The sequence below is a fragment of the Crinia signifera genome, chromosome 6 (genome assembly GCF_055691185.1).
Source record: "Crinia signifera chromosome 6, ASM5569118v1, whole genome shotgun sequence".
Classification (NCBI taxonomy): Eukaryota; Metazoa; Chordata; class Amphibia; order Anura; family Myobatrachidae; genus Crinia; species Crinia signifera.
Genome location: NC_139222.1, coordinates 250,087,136 through 250,114,318, shown reverse-complemented (window position 1 = coordinate 250,114,318; position 27,183 = coordinate 250,087,136). Strand labels below are relative to the sequence as shown.

The window sequence follows — 27,183 nt, the reverse complement described above, 5'->3', positions numbered from 1 at the left end:
AAAGCTTTCATCGTACAAACAATAAATATAAGACGGTTGTTATTTAACCCACGATAAATGCAGGAGATGCTCAACCCCTGCCACTTCATTCTGCAACAGACAACATAGGGGGGGTTTCTCAATTCTAACCTTCCACCATTTATTAAATGATTCAACATTGCGGTATCCCTGCAACTAATTAGTATGATCAACACAGAGCAAGGCAGGAACAAAGCAGACAAGCATCTCGGGTGCAGTCCTGCAATGTATAACTGTCTGATGCTGAACGATTTGCCCTCAACTCTCTGCAAATATCTTGTAGAGAGGCCAGCTGGAAATCCATTCATAAGCGTCAGCACGTTGCAAAGCTATGCAGGGCTTGTCCTGCAGCAAAGAGAGGGTTAAATGATAAAGGGAGTCAGCTCTTGGGCTCGATCATTCAGCACTGATTAACTTTTTCACTGGGAAATCAAATGCAAATTGAAATAGTGGCTGCTGGCTACTGGTAGCGCCTGTTAACACATCGTTCACTGCACAATTATCACCTTATTTAGCTGGTTGGTCCCTATTAAGGTACTCACCATTAGCACTGCAAAGTTACCGAAGTGAGTGCACTGAATGGTGGTTATATTGCCCACAGAGGTAATTATGTGGCAGCCTTCTCTGCACCAGCCCCCATGTCCATCGAGAAGGTCAAAATCCCAAAAAGCAGCGATAGGATCGTCACCCCGTTTAAAGTGTCTCAGGTTTATGGTCAATGGGGCAGTGAGGTTTCCAAAATTGTAGCCATCTGCAAAATAAAATACATAAAAAATCAAAGTCAAAATCAATTTTGATTCTCACGGTAAGAAAATCAAAACATTCTTCGGCACGGATTACTGTAGGATTATCACAATCGTTCCATACACTGTACAATCCCATAGGATCTAATAACTGTCACTCAGAGTTGCAGTGTCTGCAAGGATTATATTTCAATCTGGAAAAGTTTGAGGTTAATTAACTGGGCTGATACTTTTTTTAATACTGGCGGGGTTCTCCTTTTATCCCAACTGCAGAGCATCTTCTTATACGAATTCTGGCTAGCCATTTATGACTCACACTGGAAATGATAGCCGGCTTCTGCAGCCATAAGTCTACCTAGTATGTTTCAATTACAATGCAAAATGAAGAGCACAGATGTGAATCAGATTTACTCTATGTTCAACATAATAAACCAATTGGATGAGGATGCATCTTATGGTCCAACTGCATGAATAGCATTAATATGCAAGAAGCATGATACAACCACACATTTTTTTTTTGAACTGCAATAACTGTTACTTTTCAAATGAAAGCCGTTTGTTTATTACATTTGGCTCCTGATCCTTCTATGTGATCTAGGCTACCACGCTGTTAAATGTATGTTTTGAGCTTGTTGGGGTTTTTTTTTGTTTATTTCAGCGGTGGAACTTAACAGGACCATGACCATGTTTATAGGCACCCCTAAATAAATGGCTGCATTAACATTTATTCCGTACCCCTGTCCCCGCTACCCAGCTGCAATCACATGCTATCAGGCACTTTTTTATGTTATGGAGGAGATGGAAAAGGAGCAACTTACCTATTTTAGAAAGCAGAGCTGGTGTAGCAACCGCCCGACGTTTCCCCTGATCTGCAAGAGTCGATGTGTTCCCAGTGATCGGGAAGAGTTTTCCATTCCGAAAGACAATAAACTGGAGCTTGCAACTGGAGTTATCAACAGATTGCAGTGAAGGAGACTGTGCAAAGGCAGACTGTGGCAAATGAATGGAAGCGACGGCTACAGTGCTCTGTACATCAGAGAGAGGGAGAGGGAGAGAGAGAGAGAACAGGGGGAGATAAAAAAAAAGGAAAATTGAAAATGCAAGTCACAACAGGACTGCTTGCAATACGTTATAAACTACAACCCTAAAAATATGTGATCTCTTCCTTTTTTTTCCTGCAGGATGGAAGCAACCATACAAGCGGGAGCTGTAACCATGGAAATAAGACTGGTAGGGTGCATATTAAAAGGGAAAGCATTTTCCTCGCATGTGCACGTCTATATGGTCAAGCTCCCTGCTGCAGAGGTGAGAATGGTTCCTACCATGCCTTCTAGAGGGTCCATCAACACTGCAGATCTGATTTAAAGAGACAATCTCTACCAGGTTTTCTCCTTCGCTTAGCACAGAATCAGACAACTTCTATTAATGCCTTATAACAAAAGCAGGGATTTAAAAGGGACGCAGGAGTCATTTTGCAAACATCTAAATATGATAATGCTGTGTGAGTACAGACTTATGATACGCAACACATTGCTCATTTTTAATAGGCATGACAGCCTTGCCAGGCACGGTGATTTAGTACCCAGGACTTGCCACAAGACGGTGGGAGAGCTTAAGTGGCTAAAAGCAGGAAACGGAGAACATTTAGGCGCAGTCTGATCCACGGATACATCTTATTTATCATCAGAGAGAGGGGGGGATTCCAGGGACGCAGACTGCCTGGGTGCTAAGGGGTTATTTCTCCTGTTATTCTCTGGTACAGAATAGAGAGAGAGAGAGCATTGGGAGACAGACGTCACGAGAATTAGACCTTTAAAAACAATTGAGAGCCCAGAATCACGGAGATGCTCACAGAGAGGCATATTGAAAGGGAATTTGCTGCAAGCATAGGGAGCAGAACATTAGAACACCCCCCTCCCCCCCCCCATTCTAAGCCATACACTTATTTGTATTATCCAATGCCTTGTGCTATTATGTGCAATTACCAAGTTTACTGATACAATTTGAAGTAGATCTCCCCTAGGTAAAAGTGTAGGGCCAGCACTTACTGTACATGCAGACATGATTATTTGATGCTGATTTTTAACGCATCCTCTTACTACAGCTTATTGTGTCTGCTGTCACCAGCTTTAGGTCTATGACATAATACCACCTACTTGTTACATATTGGTGTAAATATAGATCAAGGCAGCATTGACGTCTATGGTACTGTATTACACCTCTCTGTCTGCCTGAGCAGCAATGCAGTCTCTCGCCATCAGCTACTGGATTGTCCCTGCCATGTTTCCTTTTGTCACTTTAAGTAAATCTGTGCTTTCCTTTGCTATCACACTGGTAGAAGAAATATAGATATACCTAAGTCTTTTCCACTAGTTAGTTCATTGGGATTTTAATTGTGGACCTCAAAGACACAAGAAGACTTGAGTCCTCTTTCGGGATGTGCTGTAGGAAAGCAGTCACAAATGCCACAAGGATATCAAGAAGTTCTGCAGTACTCAAAGTAATATATTCAATAAAGACTGCCAGTAAAACTATTTTCACTATGTACATTATACTTATACACTATCCACCAGGAGGGGGAACCCCGGTCAGCAATGCATAGGAATGTGGGGGGTGTTGTGGTACAGACTTAGGGAGTTATTCTGGTTCACTCCTTCTGGCAAATTCCTTCTTAGATGGGCACTGCAGGTGGGGCAGATGTTACTTGCGCAGAGAGAGTTAGATTTGGGTGGGGGTTTTCTTCAAAGTGAGATCTATATTGCAGTGTAAAAAGAAAGAAGTCAGTATTTTCCCTGCACAGAAACAAAATAACTCACCCAAATCTAACTCTCTCTGCACAAGTTCCATCTGCCCCACCTGCAGTGCACATAGGGCATTATTCTAGTTCACTCTTAGTGGCAAATTCCTTCTCAAATGGACAAAACCATGTGCACTGCAGGTGGGGCAGATGTAACATGTGCAGAGAGTTAGATTTGGGTGGGGGTTTTCTTCAAAGTCAGATCTATATTGCAATGTAAAAATAAAGCAGTCAGTATATTCCCTGCACAGAAACAAAAGAACTCACCCAAATCTAATTCTATATGCACCTGTTACATCTGCCCCCTGCAGTGTACATGTTTTTGTCCATCTGAGAAGGAATTTGCCAGAAGAAGTGAACCAGAATAACCCCCTTAACCAATAAGTCATCCACTGATGCCAAACATATCGACTAGACATGGTAGTGTTTAGCTGGGTGGTGTTAACTAGTGATTTATCTGGAAGCACCATGCAAGGAAGGATTCATGCAGAGAGGTTTATGGAGAGTTTAAATATTTGTTCATTCAACAACACTAATTAGCAGGCTAATACTGCTTTCACATTGCAGAAACGGGTATTGACCCTGTATTCTTAAATGGGACTTTAAAACGGGTCTGAACCTTAAGACCTTTCACATTGCAGGTGAAAACCGTTTTAAAAAGCATTTAATACCATTCACAAATTCAACCCGTTTAACCCCCAAGGGACACGTTTCAAGCAATAGAAATAGAGCCATTCACACTGCCTAAAAAACGGATTTGAAACGTGTAGGACTCTGCTTTTTAACCGTGTTGAAATACCGGTTAACTTTAACCGGTAAATAAACTCTGGCACCTTCACATTGCAGCCTTAAACGTTTTAAAATGGAAAAAAAACGGCAATATAACATTTTAAAAGTGCGATGTGAAAGGGGTATTATGGACTGTGTGAGTAATCAAATTGACCCCTTTTAAGCATTTTCCCATGAAATAAGAAATTTGGTATGGGGGAACAGGGACAGATAGAGGTGCACAACATGTTATTGTGTAGAAGAGGGTTCTGTGCCTGCTTGACGGTGTCTGAAATAGTTGGGGATGTTAATAATAAGGACCACCTTGTGGACTTTATAATAAAGCTCCAGAAAGACTCTAGAACCTGTTCCAGATGGCTTATTTCCATCTCCACACATAGCCAGGGAAGGGAGTATAGCATAGTGCTACATGCTGCCAATTACACCATCTGCAGTGGGCATGTAGACTTACAGTATATGTACCAAATATGGAAAATGTAATTGGTCAAATCCCATCCTTCATGTCACCAAACAAAGTATAGTGGTAGTGCAAGTCCAACTGGTATCCCATTGGTGATATAGTAAAGTATGCAGTAACATCTAGTGACTATCACCACAAGTTCACCAATCAGTGGCCTATACTGTACCCTTCATGGTTAATGAAAACAATGATATAATAAACCAATGAAAGGCTGGCTAAAACGGCCTTAGTTACCTCCCATTGCCCCTAATGCTGCTTTCACATTGCAATTCCAGGTCGGACCCGGGATCTTGATCCCGGTTCTGACCCAGCTCTAACCCGGGTCCAGAATTTTCATACTAACCCTTTTTATAACCTGGGGCTAATTGCCGGTTTGGCCAACCCGGGTTACGAGGAATGGTGCTTTCCATCGCAATCCAACCCAGGTTGACTAGGCAGAGACCCGGCAATAACTCGGGTTGTAAGTGCAGCGTGAAAAGGGATATGAGATGCAATTGCTGTGTTGGTGCTCAAAAAAGGACAAAAGCATCAAGATCTGCACAGACAACCACCAAATTACTTCGGCTGCTACTCAAATCATCTCAAGTAGATGAGCTGAAAACCAACTATAGATAGTAGCTTTGTCCCCATGGTGGAAATCATTTCTGCAGATATGTAGGTTTGGCCAGAGAGATACGATGAGAAGGGCAGGGCAACATTCATCAATCCACTTGGGCTTTACAAGCTCAAAGTCCTTTATTTTAAGGTAAGCATTGCGCAGCCACCTTCCACCAAATGGTCCATACCTCCCAACTTCTGAAGTGCGCGATGCGGGACACTGCTGCCGCGCGCCGGAGACACGCCGGAAATTTCGGGGGGCGTGGCCTATACTCACGGCTCTCCCGCCCCCATTTTGCCGCTATCGGGGCATGACCCAGAGGCTCTGTGAGCCTCTAGCCATGCCCCCAGCCCCCTGGCTGTGGGAATAGACGCTGTGCGCATGCGCACAGCGTTTATTCCCCACTGTTTAGCAGCCGACAGGGGGGACTCCCAACAGCCCCCCCTCACCGCGGGACACTGCCGCCCACGGGTGGGACAGCGGGACAGGCCCTGATAATCGGGACTGTCCCGCTGAAATCGGGACTGTTGGGAGGTATGTGGTCTACCACACCATGGTGGGATCTCAGGATCCGAACAGGCTTAGTTAGACAATACTGTCTCTTTTGGCAGCTGTTATTTATTATTTATTACCAGTTATTGTGGTACAGTATCAAATGGAAATGGCTGAGGCCCAGAAACAGCATGCCAAATAAATGTCTAGTTCTAATCTAAAAGAATCAAGTATATTTCTACAATCTGTAACCACACACCAGGGGGGAAGTCATTCTTTGAGTGCCAAGTGAATTTGTCAAAATTGGTGTGAAAATTGGCAAGCAAACATTTTTTATTCATCATAATGACCTGTAATGTTTACCTTATATAGGAAATACAATCTTTTTTACACATTTTTTATTCTAATTTATATAACAAATGTGAGCGGCGCTGGCATTTTTAGCCGATATTTTGTACATCTCTCACAGAGATATTGGCACTCAAATGGTTTATGGGCCAATTCCACATGCAAAAAGGGAAGGTGGTCCGGGGCTTTGACGAGGCATCGGCAGTGAATGAACACAGGTCATGCATGCGCACAAGGCAATACAGGCGCCACTAACTATTACTATCACTGCTGTAGAAGTGTCGAATGATCGAAGGGTCAGCTGCTTTTCGGGGCAGCTGTCCCCAAACTGAAGCAACACTGAAAAATGTGTCGTCTTTCACTGATCTTCTGTATGCCATACAGCGCAAGATCTCTGGCGTGTAAGGTGTAAGCTGCAATTTTTTTAGTTGCTGCCATGAGCAGAATGTGTATATTTTGACAGTAAAATCAGGTTCTGGATTACCGCCAGCCAGTGGCGTAAGTTCGTCCCAGTTGCCCGGAGGCAAGATAAATACTGGTGCCCCCCCCCCCCCCCCACACACACACACACACACACTGCACCTTACATACAGTAAATATATATGTATGTAATGTATATTATGTTTAAAAATAAATAAACTGTGACTTCTATGGTCCTGCTGGGAGGGGGAGTCAGCCACAGAAGTGATATCAATGGCTTTCAATTAACTGATTCAAACTTGCAGGAGAGGTGCCCCCTTGGGAGCAGGAGCCCGGCGGCAGATGACTCCATTGCCTCCCAGAGTTCTGCCTCTACAGCCAGCACTATTCAGGTGTTAGGAGAGCGAGCAATGAGGTAATCAGCTTTGCAATCACACAGATTTCTCACTTCTGCTTTCCCTGTGGACATGATATTGGTATGTCCAAGGCTCAGCGGACAGAGGATTGAGAGCAGACTAGTACAGGCATCCCTAGATGCCGTGACAAGGTGATTGAGCCACAGCTAAGCTGCACATACAGTAAGTATGCCCGCCACAGCCAGACCGGTGTATCTGCTGACACTGAGGTGAAACACATTCCCCAGCCAGTATGTATAATACTGGAAGCACACAGTGGTCGCATACAACCACCAGATGCAACCTTCCACCTGTCAGCAGGCTGATTACAGAGCTGTCGCCTATCTCATAGCCTAGATAAACCATAACTATGCTTCCTCGCAGAGCCATACATACTATAGCTGTAATACTTTCCTGAGATACAGTAGAAGTAATTGCATATGCAACACATCTTTTTTACGTTCCCCTGATAGGTCTAATTAACAAATTAAACCTCAAACATCTCAAACAATATTGCACTAATTGGTGAGAGGTAGACAGTACTATACAGCCAATAATTAATACAAGAATCATTACTGTAGTTTATATGATGATAAAGGAACTGATGCAGAGCAGGGCAGTGTGTGAGGCTGATTCACAACTGCATTGATCTCCCTTCACAGTCTTTGTAGAGGATATTTTACACAGTTTTGCATATGTCCATTCTATTCTGAGTCGGCCACTGATTCGTCTATCTATGAAAAGGGGCATTTCGGGAGGCATTTGGGCGAGATGCAGTGAAAATCCCGATGGTCAAAATCCCGACAGCAGTAGCGCACGCAGGGGGGGTTTCTGAGTACCCAGAAACCCCCCCAGGAGTCTAATTGCCCTATTCTGAAAGCTGAGGGTCCCCTCTTTCCATAGGTGCAAGAATTTTGAAAATCGGCTCTTGGGAACCGGAGATATCTGACTTCAAAGCAATGGTCCCCATCCAAACCTGTTAATTGCTCTTCCCAGTCAGATATTTCAGGTTTTGTCTGACTTAGAGTTTTTCTGAGGGTATATTCCAAAAGCTGGGACTCTCCCCCTTTGATAGACACAAGCAGCTTGTCTCTACTGTTCCCAGAACCAGAGATATCAGCCTTCCAGCAGCTGGTTACTGCTCCAGCTCCACACACCTGGTATGTAGTTTTATATACTGTACTCATTGGCAGATTGCTCCGCCTCCTGAACTCTGATCCCCTAGTCCCCAATACCATTTGGTAGGTGGGATTAAAATCTAAGAAATCTATTTCCGGGAACTGGAGATATCTGCAGTGAAGCAAGCTGTCCTCCCACCAGAAAATTATGAATAATAAGCCCACTCCACTATACACCCCTCCTCTGCATATTAAACATCCTCTACCACCCTGGAAGTTATTTATCAGGGCCCCTTCATTCAGCCCAATGCCCCCTTCTCTCACCATCTGTGCAGTAAAGGGGTAATTAGTGGAATTTACTGATCCAGGCCCTACATGCAGAGCGGTTGATATAATACCCACTACCACCCGTTGGACATCAAAGCTTCCCCCACCCCTACCGCTGGAGGATCAGTAGGGGCCCCAATACATTGCTATGCCCAGGGGCCTACACTGCTGTTGATGTCCCTGTATGTATGTATATATATATATATATATATATATATATTTGTTTTTATTATTTATATACATTTGGTCTATCTATAATACTTTAACTGACCCGGCAAATACTGGGTCACCTAAGTGTCCATCTCCGTGCTTTGCTCCGCCCCTCTGGAAACCCCCTTCTGAAAATCCTGCGTTTGCCACTGGACAGGGTCAAAATTCCGAATGGGTCATAATACAGACAAGGACAAAATCCCGACATTTAAAATACCGATAAGGATAAAATCCTGACATTTAAAATCCTGACAAGGTCAAAATACCGACATATAGAATGTACACGTGAAACTGTAAACATGACTTTGGGTCGACAGGTCGCGAGGTCGACATGGGTATTTTCACAGTTATTTGACCCGACATGTGCCGACAGGCGGTATTTCATGCCCTACCATTCACTAGGGTGTGGTGGGAGAATAAAATAGTGTGCTGAGCGCAGCGAGGCACCGTGACCCGAAGCATCGCGAGCGAAGCGAACGATGCGAGGGGCTGCGGTTCACCTCCAACTGTGTCCATGTGGACTGTGTCAACATTCGGGTCAAAAAACTGTGAAAAAACCCATGTCGACCTCGCAACCTGTCGACCCAAAGCCATGTTGACAGTTTCACCAGCACATTCTATGTGTCGGTATTTTGACCATGTCGGGATTTTAAATGTCGGGATTTTGTCCTTGACGATATTTTAAATGTCAGGATTTTGTCCATGTCGGGATTTTGTCCTTGTCGGTATTATGACCCATTCGGGATTTTGACCCTGTCGGGATTTTGACCGTCAGGATTTCATACCAAATCCATTTGGGCAGTCGCAAAGCAAACGTATGGAACCACCTTGACTTGTGTGGGTGTGAGTCATGCGCATGGGGAAGGAAAGCCAGTTTCTGACAGATCTGTTGCACATAGCATAGGGACATTGAAAGAACAAATATACTAATAATGACAGTTGGGACGGGCCAGTGCAAAATCACTGGCCTCATTGGTTACCGCTTGCACATGCTCATATCCTACAATAATTGAACAGATACTCACAGTAGCCTATAGCTGGCCATACATCTACAGATTTATTGTCTGATCTGGCTGGTAATGGATGAGAGCAAATGACAGTTGACCATTTGCTTTGAAATCCTGGAAAACTGCCAAAACCTGTCACTCAGATATTACCGGGTTTTTGGTCCAACCAGCCAGATCTGACAATCAATCTGTAGATGTATGGCCAGTTTAAGGTAGAAAACCCCCCGAATTTTGAGTATTTCCCTAAGAGTAGGCAAGTTCCGAGCAGGCTGCATGCTCTACCCACTGCTATCCACTTCCTGAGTAAAGCGGCCCGTCCATTGTAGGTTGATGATAGGAATGCTAAACGACATCCTTGTGCCACCCACTAACCTGCACCACCTGCTAGCCTGCACAATCCACCATGGCACATAAGATTTGGTATGGGTCATAAGGTTGACAGAACTTAGGTCGACAGTCATTAGGTTGACCACTAAAGGTCGACATGATAATTAGTTCGACAAAAGCATTATGTCGACATGGAAAAGGTTGACGTGTTTTCTTCCACCACACTGTAATGGATGGTAGGGCATGATATACAACCTGTCCCCCTGTCTCTGACAACTAAAGGTACTTTCATAACACTCTGTGTCCATGGCACTCTTCTGTGTCCTCGTCGCCATCTATTACCACTAGTAAAGTTGTGGCGAGTGAAGCGGAGCTGAGCGAGCCACCGAGCCGAAGCATTGCGAGAAAAGTGAGTCCGCAAGGGGACATTTACGCTATGTAAGTTCTGTAGCATAAGCGGTGGCCGCAAAGATGAGGAAGTTCCACCCCCTCCTATGAAACAGTGGATATTACATCATTACCATTATTTGTTCTCAGGGTTTAGTTATTAACTTTATCTTCAAGCACAATTTATAAATTGCTTGTATCTCTGCAATGTACACCTAACATCTCGAAAAATAACAAAGAAAACTGAAATACATTTGAGATCAACGATAAATGCTGATGCAAGTTTCCAGCAACTGTATAAGACAAAGTAATCTATGATGCAGTGGCGTAAGTTCGTCTCAGGTGCCCGGAGGCAAGATGAATGCTTGTGCCCCCCCCCCCCCCCAACCCTACTATATATATATATATATATATATATATATATATATATATATATATATATATATATATATATTGGATTTGTGGCCCTTTTCCTTGATCCCACCACGTGTCTGAATAAAAGGATATATAAATATATATATATATATATATATATATATATATAGATATATCTATACATAGATATATCTAGATATATATTATATATCTAGATATATCTATATATAGATATAGATATATCTATATATAGATATATATTATATATCTATATATATATATATATATATATATATATATATATATATATATATATATATATATAGATATATATAATTTCTTTTCCACAGTGTGTCGGGCAGGCTTTTGCTGAATTATCTCTCACCCTCAGGCCAGGCTGCTGCAGCGTCTAACACCCTGCTTCTATCTTCAGTGACAATCTGTCACTCTCCCATTGCCCGGCAGCAGCTCCCATTGCTTCAGTGTCCCGGCTCCCGGCGGTCATTGAGGCAGGCAGCTGGCTTGCTCACTCAGGCACCAGCGGATGTCAGGGGAGCCGCAAAGAAGAGAGCACGAAGCCAGCAGGAAGGTGACACTCAGGGAGGATGAGGAGCGGTGATGCGCCGTTGCGCACAACGGGGGAGGGGCACTCGCACCCGGCGCCCGACCGCTTCATAAAATGCGGCACACAATAAGGCATCCCTGACATCGGAACATCGGAGGCAATGGAGCCTGTGCCCCCTTTAAGCCGGGCGCCCGGCGGCAGATGACTCCATTGCCTCCGGGAGTTCCGCCACTGCTATGATGTCAATCAAATCATAAACATCTTTCTTGTGTTAGATGGTTATTTCTTTTTTTTTTTCTCAAGATCTACAGAAAGTGTTAAAGGTCAGTGGCGTAACTATGGAGGGTGCAGGGGATGCAGCTGCTATGGGGCCCGGGCCCTTGGGGGGCCCCATAGCACAGCAGACATCCCCTGCACTCTTTTTCCTTATTAGTGCTGCTCGCTTGGCAGTGTCGGTGGTGCCTCTGCCCCCTCCCCCGCTAGCGACGATGCGCTACATAATGAAGGGCAATGTGGTGGTCCGACTACGGCTGTTGCAGCCTTCCCCCTTCTCTCTTCTTTGATGCTGCCGGGGACTGATGTCACTATCTAGTGACCAGCCCCGGCGTGAAACACGCTGTGCTGCTTGCCTGGCCCTGGGAAACAGGAGACACAGAGCTGTCAGTGCAGGAAGACGCTGCACTAACAGCATGAATTATACTGGTAAGGGGGGGGACAGGGTTAACTCTGGGTCGGAGGGGAGTTAACTGTCTGTATGTCTCTCTGTCTGTCTCTATCTGTATGTCTCTCTCTCTCTCTGTCTGTCTGTCTGTATGTCTCTGTCTGTTTCTCTGTCTGTATGTCTCTCTCTCTCTCTGTATGTCTCTCTCTCTGTCTCTCTCTCTCTGTATGTCTCTCTCTGTCTCTGTCTCTCTGTGTGTCTCTCCACCTGTATGTCTCTCTCTCTGTATGTCTCTCTCTCTCTGTATCTCTCTCTGTATGTCTCTCTCTCTCTCTCTGTATGTCTCTCCCTGTATGTCTGTCTCTCTCTGTCTGTATGTCTCTCTCTCTCTGTGTGTCTCTCTCTCTGTATGTCTCTCTGTCTGTATGTCTGTCTCTCTCTCTCTCTCTCTCTCTGTATGTCTTTCTCTCTGTATGTCTTTCTCTCTGTATGTCTCTCTGTCTCTGTCTGTCTCTCTCTCTCTGTGTATGTCTTTCTCTCTGTATGTCTCTCTCTCTCTCTGTATGTCTCTCTATATGTCTGTCTCTGTCTGTCTCTCTCCATCTCCTCTCATTTACTCTCCTCTTTTCCTCCCTCTCCTCTGCTACAACCTCCTCTTTACACCTCGGCCCCTTCCATATAATCTCTCTCTATCTCCCCCCCACACACACACACACCTGTCACCCTCTCCTCCTGTGGTGGGGGGCCCTTTCAAAATTTTGCTATGGGGCCCAGAAGGTAGTAGTTACGCCTCTGTTAAAGGTGTTCTTGACAGACATTTAAAGATTAGAGGGGGAGAAAAAAATAGATGTAACTATGCCAATTCCAACTGACTGCATTAGACACTGACAATCAGCACCATGGACAGCAGGCTGATTCACACCAGTTTGCAACACTGCCACTTTTAAATCTAAAAGTCAATATTCCACAAGGAGAGAAGCAGACTTTGCAAAGGCCATGAGCACACAGGTGTTACTTCTGACATCTAAGATCCATCCGGTTAAATCTGCGGGGAACACAGCACAAATACAACTTGAAGCAGAAATCACTGATCCCTATGTTAAAACAGTGAATTCATAATCCATACACAAATTCCACGGGGACCTACATTTTTTTCCATCTATGCCCGATTATTTGCTCTCTTTCCTATCATGTGAGTTACTATCTGTATAGCCAGGGAATCGGTGATCCCTATTTCTAACCTAGATTGTATTCCTCTGCTGGGTGAGCACAAACAAGGATGATTTCCTTAGATGGAAAAAGTAAAACCAGTCATCCATACAGAACTTCTCCCTGTGTGCTCGTAGAACCATATTTGATTCGTTTTTATCTGCTGCTATGATAAATAATATAATGGTCAGGTCTGGGGGTCTGAAGGCCAAGTTACATGGACAACTGTCACATCAGATAAACACAATTGCCAAACAAAATAACGTATAAATATGAGGGGGCTTGTACCATAGTCGAAGGTGACCTGTATTTCACACATACATTATGAATGTAGATAAACTTCATATATTCATTATATAAGAGATAGCAACAAAGTAATGCATGATTTCAATGATGGGACTTAGAATTAGCTAGGGAAATGTGATTGGGCCCTGGAGACATCACTGTTGAAAGCTAGCATCTCCTGCATCTGGCTTGGAGCCTGGAACAGCACCCTGCAGAGCCACACACTGCATCCAAGTGACACACTGGGAAGAGACCCTTCAATATGTGGCCCCGCAGATGCTCCAGGCACTGCTTTAATTCCTAAAGCTGTCCCCGTGTCCTGTCGACACGCCCCAATGTCGCATGTCTAGGAGTGTGTGAGAGTGATGACATTACCCATACTCAGCCATGTACTTCTTTTAAATGCTTAACTTATTTACAATAAGAAAATAGAAGTATGTGCAGACCTTATGGCAGCATCTTACAACCACTGTGCCATACTACTGTGCCGCGAGCTGTTCTCAAGTGTGCCACCGGAGCTAGAGATGTCCACCACTGCCAGTTTAAATGTTATTTACTGGTCTCTTGTTTTCATGTGAGGGCCAATGTATTTTATGTTAGTTACTCTACATCTGGGGACTAGTGTGATTGTTTTTTTCATATGGGGTCAATGTATTTTTTTTCCTGTGTGAGCCAATGTGTTTTTCCATGTGGGAGTCTGATGGTGTGCTTTGGCAATTTTTTAAAATCTTGTATGATGTGCTGCAAGTTGAAAAGGTTGAAAATCACTGCCCTATGGGTTAAGGGGGTTATTCAGACCTGATCACTGCTCTGCTAAATTGCAGAGCCCTGCGATCAGATAGCCATTTTTCCAGTGCGTTTGTAGCCCAGGGCCTACTCAGCCCGTATGATAGAAACAGGCAGATAAATACCTGAGCTAACGTCCCACACCCTCCCTGAAAACAGCTGGGCATGCCTGAGTTTTCCCTGACACTCCCAGTAAATGTCCAGTTACCACCCCCAAATGCCAGCTTCCTGTCAATCAACTTACAAACGGCTTGCAATCGGAAAAGACGCTGGATTTTTTTTAGCCGATTTGCTTCGCACAGGAGCGCTACGATCAGTACGTATGCGCAAATGATCTATAGGCGGCACATGGAAAAACAGCCATTGATGTGTCAGAAACGCTGTCAGACCCTATGTGAGAATCATATAAACAATGAACTTGGGGGACGATTCAGACCCATTTGCTGCAGATCGAAATTGTTCCCCTGTCCGATGTGGTTTGCGAAGGTGCATGCACAAATATGTGCGCGTGCAAGCCCCCGGAGTGAACGCCTTTGTCGAGATTCACACTAGTGGGCGGGAAAGGGGAGGGAGAACGCCCAGCATTTTATGGGTGTGCCCACAAGAATGCTAGGCGTACCCCTGCAGACGCAGGTATGGCGATGCCTGCTTGGGGTGAGTGGCTGATGTCACATGATGCTACCACCTGCCCCCTTTTCGTCCATCTCCGTTCAGGATAAAAGTAAGTACAGAATGATTTTTCCTTTGTGCGGCTGCATGCGAGTGGATGTGTGGATGTTGCATGCAAGTGTGGGGATTTGCTCGGCGGGGGGGGGGGGGGGAGAGGCTTCGTTAGGCCGGCGGCGTTTACCTGCTAATATATGCTGCATAACAAACAGGGTTGAATCTAGCCCTTGAATTGAGCAACACTATACAGCAGTGTTTTTCAACCAGTGTGCCGTGGCACACTAGTGTGCCTTGAGCTGTTCTCAAGTGTGCCCCAGATCTAGAGATGCCCAAACCCATTTACAGTTCAAATGTTATTTACTGGTCTCTTCTTTTCATGTAAAAGGCCAATATATTTTATTTTTGTTACCTGTGGGGATCAGTGTGATTGTTTTTAATGTGGGGCCAATAGGTTTGTTTTTTTTCCTGTGGTGGCCAATGTGTTTTGCCCTGTGGGGATCTTAGGGTGTGCCTTGGCAATTTTAAATGATTATTTAGTGTGCCACAAGGTAAAAAGGTTGAAAATCACTGCTATACAGTACAGAGGAGCTCTCTTTAAACTGCATCCGAACATGAGCATAGAGCAGCTGTCTTTCCCGCAGCTCAGTGTAGTCAGTTAGTCCTGACGTTTCCGCATTGTTTAACAGTTGGTGGATGTTAGTTAATCACCTGCAGGTCTTCGATTACCCTTCTCAGGCAACGTTCTCCTGTTTATACATAAATATTAGCAGCACACCCGCACAGTACACATTTGCTAAACTGGTCAATCAAATTGACAGTAATTAGACATTTATAATTTAGGCAAGTACACTGCCTCATCCCGCTGACACATGTTTTATTTTATTTGCAATCTGTAGATGTCTTATTCTTGCAGTAGGCTGACAATGATGCAGGATAAATACAGCCGTTATCAGGCTCTGGTTCTCTCCCTAACAGTGTATGGGAGGTTATTCATTCCGAACTCAGCCATTTATTTATCATGGTTAATAATCATCTACATCTGCAAACATGTCCCTTACTGCAGGAAAGGGATGTATACTATACAGATGGAGCACCTCTCAGCCTGCACCGCGGTTCGCCAGAATGCCCCTGCTGGCGAGATGGCGCTCCATCTGACTGGGATGCGTGAGTTTCCCACGCACACGTGCGTCCCAGGTTCTGGGGGCGGCGGGGGACATGAACCCAGGGGAGCTAATGTATGTATTCATACCTCCCAACTGTCCCGTTTACTACAGGAACGTCCTGGGTTTCGGGGACAATCCCGCGGCCCACCTGGGGCCAGCAGTGTCCCGTGGTGGGCAGTTGGGAGTCCCTGCTGCCACCCGCTTGACAGCGGGTATTAGATGCTGTGCGCATGTGCACAGCATCTATTCCCTGCAGTCAGATGGGCAACAGCAGTAAAACGGGGCCGTGGCCTCACAAATTTTGTAGGCCACACCCCCTCACCGCAAGGCCACGCCCCCAAAATGTCAGGCTTGCAGCTGCGCCACGTGCGAAGGTCCTGCTGTACCAACAATGAAAGTTGGGAGGAATGTGTAATATTATTTATGGGACATTTCCTATGCAGAATTGCTTGATTCTGCGTATAGTTAGTAATAGCCCTATTCACTGTTAGGGGTCTGGCGCATGCATTCTATGGGCCATGAGCATGCGTATTTCATCAATAATTGGCCACTGTGTGAATTTGCGCTGTGCTATCAGGTCTGAATTACCCCCAAAGTTTTAAAGTTGCCCATAGCAATCAGCTTCTATGGTGATGCATATACTATGCCACAGGTTCTCAAACTTGGACCCAAAAAATATGAGCTGTTTGAAATCCCAAAGACCGAGTTTGAGAACCACTGCCCTATGCCGATGGATCTGCTGACATGCAGAATTGTCCCGCTGCATGGCACCTCATACGCATCAATAGCTGGCTCCCATAGACTAAAATGGGCATGTTCCCTCTGGCTCCCATTAAAGTCTATGCTTTGCACGAACATACGCAAAGAGTACTCTCCGCCGTGCCGGGAGCAGAGTCCACATCGCAACAACACTGCAAGAGGACACATCCATATTGGCAAGTTTGTACTGGCAGTTGTTGTGCCGCCCATACACACAGCCAGACATGCTGATATACTGTATTTGCAAGATATTTTTGCATCACCTATGCAGCAAAGATATATATATATATATATATATATATATATATATATATATATATATATATATATATATATATATAGTTATATGTATGTGAACAATGTCTTTTACAGACATTTCAAGTGTGCACACCTTCTGACCCACTACCGATATAGCACACGTCATGTGAATGAATAATATATTGTTCTAGTTTGTATCCAGCCTGCCATTTATCTTGCATAGCCTCTACAATGCCAGATGGGGGAGGTGTTTGTTTTAGTAATCTATCTACTTTATCAGTGGCGTCACTAGATATCGGTAGGCCTCATAGCAAAGATTTGTAAGGGCCCCTATGTACCACCTAATGGTGAAAATGTATATAGCACATGTTATTTTGACAGGGAAGTTGGGCCCTACTCAGCTCTCTGCCCCATAGCAGCTGCACTCCCTGTATCTGGTCTACAAGACCTGATACATCCCCCCAGGGTATGTCATCTGACAATAAAATAGAGACACATGGGGAGATGTATCAATCTTTCTAAAAAGGACATATCGCAAACTGAGCCATAGAAGCTAATCAGCTTCTATTTGTCACTTGTCTAGTACATTTTCTTAAGTGACCTCCAGCACAGTCCAAGAGTTGCAAAGGTGGGCGGCAGCACAATCCAATATTTAACCCCTTCCTGACAGAGCCAGTTTTTGCGTTCCTGACAGAGCCCTTTTTTTCAAATCTGACATGTATCACTTAAGTGGGGATAACTTTTTTTTGCTTTTACTTATCCCAGTGATTTTGAGATTGTTTTTTCGTGACACATTGTACTTCAAATTAGTGGTAAATTTGGGTCGATACAGTCTGTGTTTTTTTGTGAAAAATACCAAAATGTCGTGAAAAAATGGAAAATTTAGCAATTTGCAAAATGTTAAATTTTCTGCTTGTGAGACAAATAATCATACCACTCAAAATAGTTAATAACTAACATAGACCATATGTCTACTTTATGTTTCCATCATTATTTCAACTTCCTTTTAATTTTTTTGGACACTAGGAGGCTTACAATATGAATAGCAAATTCTAAAATTTTCAAGAAAATTTCAAACACTGATTTTTTTAGGGACCAGTTCAGTTCTGATGTGACTTTGAGGGACTTGTATGTGAGACACCCCCATAAATGATACCATTTCAAAAACTGCACCCCTCACAGTATTCAAAACAGCATTTTGGAAGTTTGTTAACCCTTTAGGTGTTTCACAGGAATTAAAACAAAGTGTAGGTGAAATTTCAAAATTTCATTTTTTTTGCAGATTTGCAATTTTAATACATTTTTCTAAGGAACACAGTACATTTTACTAGAGAAATGTGACTAAAAATTGATTCCCCCAATTCTTTTGTTTTCATAAATATCCTATATGTGGCACTAGTGTGCACGTTGACCAAACCACAGGCTTCATAATAGAAGGAGCACCTACTTGATTTTGGAGCCTCCTTTTTATGAGATTATTTTTTAGGCACCATGTAGGTTTCTAGGCACCATAAGATGCTAAAAGTTAGGAACCCCCCCACAAGTGACCCCATTTTGCAAACTACACCCCTCAGGGAATTCATCTAGGGGTATAGTGTACATTTCAAACCCCCAGGGGATTCACCAATTTTGATACAACTGGGCAGTGAAAATGAAAAATTACATTTTTTTACACAAAAATGCAGTTCTGGCTCAAAATTTTTCATTTTCACAAGGAATGAAGGAGACAAAGCACCCCAAAATCTGTGCCCCAATTTCTCCCGAGTATGGCAATGCCTCATATGTGACCAAAAAATACCAGTTGGGTGCATGGCAGGACTCAGAAGGGAAGGAGTGATTTTTGGTGGTGGAATGTTGGTGGGTGCTATGTCGCATTAGCAAGACCCCCAAAGCACCAATACAGTGGAACCCCCCCACAAGTGACCCCATTTTGCAAACTACACCCCTCAGGGAATTCATCTAGGGGTATAGTGTACATTTCAAACTCCCAGGGGTTTCACCAATTTTGATACAACTGGGCAGTGAAAATGAAAAATTAAATTTTTTTACACAAAAATGCAGTTCTGGCTCAAAATTTTTCATTTTCAGAAGGTATGAAGGAGAAAAAGCACCCCAAAATCTGTGCCCCAATTTCTCCCGAGTACGGCAATGCCTCACGTGTGACCAAAAAATACCATTTGGGTGCATGGCAGGACTCAGAAGGGAAGGAGTGATTTTTGGATTTTGCAGCTCAGATTCTGGTGGAATTTTGGTGGGTGCTATGTCGCATTAGCAAGACCCCCCAAGCACCAATACAGTGGAACCCCCCCACAAGTGACCCCATTTTGCAAACTACACCCCTCAGGGAATTCATCTAGGGGTATAGTGTACATTTCAAACCCCCAGGGGTTTCACCAATTTTGATACAACTGGGCTGTGCAAATGAAAAATTACATTTTTTACACAAAAATGCAGTTCTGGCTCAAAATTTTTCATTTTCACAAGGAATGAAGGAGACAAAGCACCCCAAAATCTGTGCCCCAATTTCTCCCGAGTACGGCAATGCCTCACATGTGACCAAAAAATACCATTTGGGTGCATGGCAGGACTCAGAAGGGAAGGAGTGATTTTTGGATTTTGCAGCTCAGATTCTGGTGGAATTTTGGTGGGTGCTATTTTGCATTAGCAAGACCCCCCAAGCACCAATACAGTGGAACCCCCCCATAAGTGACCCCATTTTGCAAACTACATCCCTCAGGGAATTCATCTAGGGGTATAGTGTACATTTCAAACCTCCAGGGGTTTCACCAATTTTGATACAAGTGGGCAGTGAAAATTAAAAATTACATTTTTTTACACAAAAATGCAGTTCTGGCTCAAAATTTTTCATTTTCAGAAGGTATGAAGGAGAAAAAGCACCCCAAAATCTGTGCCCCAATTTCTCCCGAGTACGGCAATGCCTCACATGTGACCAAAAAATACCATTTGGGTGCATGGCAGGACTCAGAAGGGAAGGAGTGATTTTTGGATTTTGCAGCTCAGATTCTGGTGGAATTTTGGTGGGTGCTATGTCGCATTAGCAAGACCCCCCAAGCACCAATACAGTGGAACCCCCCACAAGTGACCCCATTTTGCAAACTACACCCCTCAGGGAATTCATCTAGGGGTATAGTGTACATTTCAAACCCCCAGGGGTTTCACCAATTTTGATACAACTGGGCTGTGCAAATGAAAAATTACATTTTTTACACAAAAATGCAGTTCTGGCTCAAAATGTTTCATTTTCACAAGGAATGAAGGAGACAAAGCACCCCAAAATCTGTGCCCCAATTTCTCCCGAGTACTGCAATGCCTCACATGTGACCAAAAAATACCATTTGGGTGCATGGCAGGACTCAGAAGGGAAGGAGTGATTTTTGGATTTTGCAGCTCAGATTCTGGTGGAATTTTGGTGGGTGCTATGTCGCATTAGCAAGACCCCCCAAGCACCAATACAGTGGAACCCCCCCACAAGTGACCCCATTTTGCAAACTACACCCCTTAGGGAATTCATCTAGGGGTATAGTGTACATTTCAAACCCCCAGGGGTTTCACCAATTTTGATACAAGTGGGCAGTGAAAATGAAAAATTACATTTTTTTACACAAAAATGCAGTTCTGGCTCAAAATTTTTCAATTTCATAAGGTATGAAGGAGAAAAAGCACCCCAAAATCTGTGCCCCAATTTCTCCCGAGTATGGCAATGCCTCATATGTGACCAAAAAATACCAGTTGGGTGCATGGCAGGACTCAGAAGGGAAGGAGTGATTTTTGGTGGTGGAATGTTGGTGGGTGCTATGTCGCATTAGCAAGACCCCCAAAGCACCAATACAGTGGAACCCCCCCACAAGTGACCCCATTTTGCAAACTACACCCCTCAGGGAATTCATCTAGGGGTATAGTGTACATTTCAAACCCCCAGGGGTTTCACCAATTTTGATACAAGTGGGCAGTGAAAATGAAAAATTAAATTTTTTTACACAAAAATGCAGTTCTGGCTCAAAATTTTTCATTTTCAGAAGGTATGAAGGAGACAAAGCACCCCAAAATCTGTGCCCCAATTTCTCCCGAGTACGGCAATGCCTCATGTGTGACCAAAAAGTGGCAGGACTCAGAAGGGAAGGAGTGATATTTGGATTTTGCAGCACAAATTCTGGTGGAATGATGGTGGGTGCTATGTCGCATTAGCAAGACCCCCAAAGCACCAATACAGTGGAACCCCCCCACAAGTGACCCCATTTTGCAAACTACACCCCTCAGGGAATTCATCTAGGGGTATAGTGTACATTTCAAACCCCCAGGGGTTTCACCAATTTTGATACAAGTGGGCAGTGAAAATGAAAAATTACATTTTTTTACACAAAAATGCAGTTCTGGCTCAAAATTTTTCATTTTCAGAAGGTATGAAGGAGAAAAAGCACCCCAAAATCTGTGCCCTAATTTCTCCCGAGTACGGCAATGCCTCACATGTGACCAAAAAATACCAGTTGGGTGCATGGCAGGACTCAGAAGGGAAGGAGTGATTTTTGGATTTTGCGGCTCAGATTCTGGTGGAATGAATGGTGGGTGCTATGTGGCATTAGCAAGACCCCCGAAGCACGGTGAAATGATGAACCTAATAATCCATAGATGTGTGGTATAATTTAAAACACTCCTTTATACATAGGCCGGGTTTGTCGGGGCAAGTGTCACACTGGAAAATAGTTTGCTTTCTTATTCCCTTTTTATAGCAAACTTTGCACCTTTTTTGTGTCCTGCCCTTTTTTCCAGTGGAGGGGATTTCATCAGGAAAATGCTGCCCTGGTACAATATGGGGGCCAGTACTAGAAGTACTGGGGCCCTCTGCCTGCTGGTTCCCAAATATTAGGCCCTTTATGACTTCCTCTTGAAAGTGCATAAATGTCCCCCTCTGGCCGGTAGAACGGAATAGCACGTAAGCGTTATACAGTGCCATCTGGATGATATACACGGCCAGCTTCTTGTACCAGATTTTTGTTTTCCGCAGGGCACTGTACGGCTTCAGTACCTGATCTGAAAGATCCACTCCGCCCATGTACCTATTGTAATCTAGGATACAATTAGGTTTTGAGGTGTGGGTACTGGTACCTCGTACAGGGACGGAGGTGGTACTGTCTCCGTGAATTGTTGTCAGTATAAGGACATCCCTCTTGTCCTTATATTTGACCAACAACATATTTTCGGTGCATATTCCCCTGCTTTCACCCCTTCTCATTACTTGGGCAATGTGCGTTTTTGGGAGGCCTCTTTGGTTCTTGCGCACAGTACCGCAAGCTGCTGTACCTCTTGAACCAAGGGCCTTAAACAGGGGGATGCTAGTGTAAAAGTTATCCACATAGAGGTGATAACCTTTATCCAGGAAGGGGTGCACTAAATCCCAGACAATTTTTCCACTAACACCTACGAGGGAGGGGGGGCATTCTGGCGGTTCAATTCTTGAATCCTTCCCTTCATATACCCTAAACCTGTGAGTGTACCCTGAGGTGCTTTCACACAGCTTATACATTTTTATGCCATACCTTGCCCTCTTACTGGGAAGGTACTGGCGGAATTTAACCCTTCCTTTAAAATGTATAAGGGACTCGTCTATGCAAATGAATTTATCTGGGATGTACATGTCTTCAAATTTGGCACTGAAATGATCAATGACCGGCCTGACTTTGAATAGCCGGTCAAAGGTGGGATCATCTCTGGGTGGGCACTGTGCATTATCGTTGTAATGCAAAAATTTAAGGATCGTCTCAAATCGAGCCCGGGGCATGGCCATACGGTAAAATGGGGTGCTGTACAGAACATCTGTACTCCAATATTGCCTAATTTCTGGCTTTTTTACTATGCCCATATGAAACACCAGACCCCAAAACGTCATCATCTCTACTGCATCTACAGGGGTCCACCTAGCAAATGATGATGTGGGGTTTTGAGCAATAAACTGCTGGGCATATAAATTAGTTTGGTCCACCATTAAATTTATAAAATCATCAGAGAAAAATAATTTGAAAAAGTCAATTTCTCTGAGACCTGTGGAATCAAATTGGATTCCTGGCATGGCCAAAAACTCAGGAACCTGGGGCTCAAAATTGTCTGGTGGTGGGGTCCATACGAGATCAATTATTGGGGGGGGGGGTCTCAGCTGCTCTACGGGGGCGTCTTTGAGGGGGTCCCTCATCACCAGAGGAGGAAGTGGTGCTTAAGACGAATCCTTCAAATTCCCCGCTTGCCTCACTGGCTGTGTCAGAGTCAGAGGCAAGCATGGCATATGCCTCCTCCACTGAATACATTCTTCTGGATGACTGGGATGACATTTGGGATGACATTTGGGATGCCATTTTTATTTTTGTGTTACTGGTAGTGAAATGTTTCAACACGTGTATAGTGTAGGGGGGGGTACAAACTTTATTTCAACACGGGGGGTATGTAGTGTGTAGTGTGTATGTAGTGCAGAAAAAAAAATACTTTATACAAAAAAAAAAATTGAAGGGGTTAAAAAAAAAAAAAATTGAAGGGGTTACAAAAAAAAAAATTGAAGGGGTTAAAAAAAAAAAAAAAAAAGGTCCTGCGCCAAAAATTGAGCACAGATGTTGGTCAGTAACGTCCGTCACTGAACAGCGCTCAAAGGCAACAGGAATTTGATCAAAAAAAAAAAAAAATAGATCAACCCTGTGCCGAAAAAGCTGATCAGTGATGTACGTCACTTATCAGCGCACAGTGGCCACAGGACACCCACAAAATCACAGTGTGTGTAAAAAAAAAATTAAAAAAAGACCCCACAGCACCCACAAAAAAAAAAAAAGGTGATCAGTGATGCGACACTGATTACCAGTGAGGGGCAGCAGGTGCACAACCTTTGGTGCAACTGACAGTGCAACTGGCAGCAACTGACAGGTATATATAAAAAAAAAAAACTCTGCACCCCCAAAAAGTTGCTGATCACCTCAGATATAGTGATCAGCACAAAAGGCGGGGGCAGCAGACACAAAATTTAGCACTCTCTATCACTCTCTATCACTCTCTGTCACTATCTCTCTCTATCTCTCTATCTCTCACTATCTATCACTCTATGACACTGCAGCAGCAGCAGTGACAGGTATATATATATATAAAAAAAAACCTGCGCCCCCAAAAAGTTTCTGATCAGTTAATTTATACTGATCAGCACAAAAGGGGGGGCAGCAGTCAGTTATATAAAAAATATATAGCACAATCTGTCACTATCTCTATCTCTCTCTCTCTATCTCTCTCTATCTATAACTATCACACTGCAGCAGCACAAAATATAGCACTCTCTGTCACTAGGCCTCTCTATCTCTCTCTATCTCTCTCTATCTCTCTCTATCTCTCTCTATCTCTCTCTATCTCTCTATCTATAACTATATCACACTGCAGCAGCACAAAATATAGCACTCTCTGACACTATCTCTCTCTATCGCTATCTCTCTCTATCTAACGCTATTACACTGCAGCAGCACAAGTTCACAGGACGTCACAAGTAACAGGATCCAGGAAGCAACCAGCACACTACAAGCAGGATCCAGGAAGCATCCAGCACACTACAAGCAGTGATCAGGCAAGGTATTTTCAAGGATCAGGTAAGTATTTGGCAAGGTTCAGGTCAGTATACTGCGGCAGCTAGGCACGGTGACCGCACTGCACGCAATTCCAGACCGGAATGGCGTCTGCAGTGCAGTCACCGTTAGTTTAAATCCCCCTCCTTGGCTGTGATTGGTCCGTCGGTCCGACGAACCAATCACGGCCTTTGGGGGCGGGCGGGGTGAGGTGGGGTGACACCAGTGTCACCCTTACACCCCGCGGTGATTGGTGCTGTACTTTACAGCACCAATCACCTCCGATCCCGTGTCACCGGCGAACGTTATTCGCCGGTGACACAGGAAAACGCTGTGAATGGCTGTTCACACTGAACAGCCAATCACAGCGATCGCCGACGGGGGGGCGGCATCGCAGCCCCCCCTGGGCATGCACGGACATGTCTGCTGTCAGGGACAGCAGACATGTTGAAACTGTCACCGCGTCTATAGACGCGGTGACAGTTACAAGCCATGACGTACATTTACGCCATGTGTCGGGAAGTACTTCCCGACCATGACGTAAATGTACGTCAATTGTCGGGAAGGGGTTAAAAAGGGAGGCACACCCCCTGTGGTCCCTTTAGTGTTGTAGTTTTCTTCTAATACACCATTATCTGCACTCCCAATTGTGTCCTCTATGCTGTAATCAGGTAGGTGTTGTGACGGGTAAGTGCAGCTGCCCAAAAGGGGGTGACATTGAGAGATATAGGGGTGCTAAATTCTGATCCAATGGGCACAGGAGCACACGTCGGATCGGATGTCATACACATGTGATTCTGGTCGATTCCACCTCATTTTTTTATCCCGATCCCAAAAATCGAGCTATATATGGGGGCCTTAAAAAAGTGGCGGTGATGCCAACTCTCCCATTGAGACTGTTAAATTAGGGTGGGGAGGCTTAGCTGGAAATCAACAAAATAAGCACCAACAGATAGAGCGCCTACCGTTATTGCGGGTCCTGGCGATTGAAAAAATGGAAAGAAAAGAAATCAGTTTACATTAGGACGCACTCCTCATCCACCAAGTCCCTTTTGGACTGTAAAATAAAAATTGTTTTTACCTATATATAGGTGTATATTTTATTAGCTTGGTTTAACTTAACCGGCAATTCATTATTTGTATTTATACAATTGTATTAATTATAGACCTTTATAGAGTAATTCCCTGTGCCAGGGATATACACGTAGCGAAGAATATTAAAATCAAGTGAAAGTATAAGAAAAGTGAAGAATAATAAGATTTAAAATCGATATGTGCAATATGTAGCTTGATAGTGTTAATTACTGTGTTGCTTCTCAGATGCTAACACTTATTTATACTTTGGAGCCTGTACTCCTTAATGCCCTGATAAGCATGAGGTGACACTGTTGTCTGTTATCTCGTGATGCGTGTAGGTATCACTGCCTATTATACACGATGTTATTGCGTGATACCACTACTACAATGATCTTGGTGCCCGGAGACAGAGTTGTCTGCCGTGCGGCCCAACACCCTGTCCCCAGATGAGGTGGTGTTGATCACACTAATGGTTCTCTCACCAGGTTAATTTTGCATACTCATGACCTCATAATTTGGTGACACAATGTGTCTACTAGAGGTTTTTATTTTAGCCAAAAAAAATAAAAAAAAAAAATCTTTTGCTGATAATCGTGGCCGGTAGCAGTGATACTTTTATTAAACCAGAGCTGCTGAGCACCATAAATAACAGTGTTATATCTTATACCTGCACTTCGGGTTCGTGCCAGTTCGTCCTGGCGATTCTATTGCCAATTGCCAGGACCCACAACAGACGGCTGGGGGCTCGCGTGCATGAGACGCTCGCGTACACTGTTCCGTTTGAGCCCACCGCTGCCTCCCGTTGCTTTCCCGCCATTCCCCCTCGGTGCCCCCAGCCCCACGCACCACCACTCCCAACCCTGCCCGTCTCCCCCGAAGCGGAGACGGACAGGGTTTCCGCCATCCGCCGCCGAGAGAAGGGGAGGCGCTTGCGTGTGAGACACTCATGCGTCCCTGTCAGACGGAGCCAGCGCTGACTGAGAGGCGCTCCATCCGTACGTCCATTTCCCTTTAAAACATTTTGTAAAGCTTTTAGTAAATGCGGGGTAGTCCTATATTGTTACCGTACTGTATATTGGAATCAGACTGTTACATTCACATTTAGGTGAAATAAAAATAAGTATTTATATATTTCGCACCAATACTGAATAATTAGCAGCCACACATTTCAAAACCTGTAATAAAACACATTTTTCTGCCTTCGTTTCTGACATTTAATACTAAACGAATCTAAAGGCTCTTAATAAACATGGTAAAAAATGTAATTCCACACATAAATAATACAGTAGAGATGAGCTATAGTTATTAAAGTAAAATAGGTCAAATTGTTACAGTGCATGGA

General features: G+C 44.1%; 1 protein-coding gene across 4 annotated transcripts in view; it reads right to left on the bottom strand.

Annotated features, from left to right (window-relative positions):
- The window catches only part of ADGRA1 (adhesion G protein-coupled receptor A1), a 570,817-nt gene that overhangs the window by 225,729 nt on the left and 317,905 nt on the right, over window positions 1-27,183 (bottom strand). For 3 of the 4 annotated variants that reach the window (XM_083149304.1, XM_083149300.1, XM_083149302.1), the window contains 2 exons: window positions 1,580-1,787; window positions 561-769 (listed from right to left, as the gene is read on the bottom strand). In XM_083149304.1, coding sequence (XP_083005430.1) covers window positions 561-769; window positions 1,580-1,787 — 417 coding nt within the window. Of the gene's footprint in view, window positions 1-560; window positions 770-1,579; window positions 1,788-2,083; window positions 2,228-27,183 lie in introns of those variants that run through there. The other variant, XM_083149303.1, reaches the window with a different exon arrangement.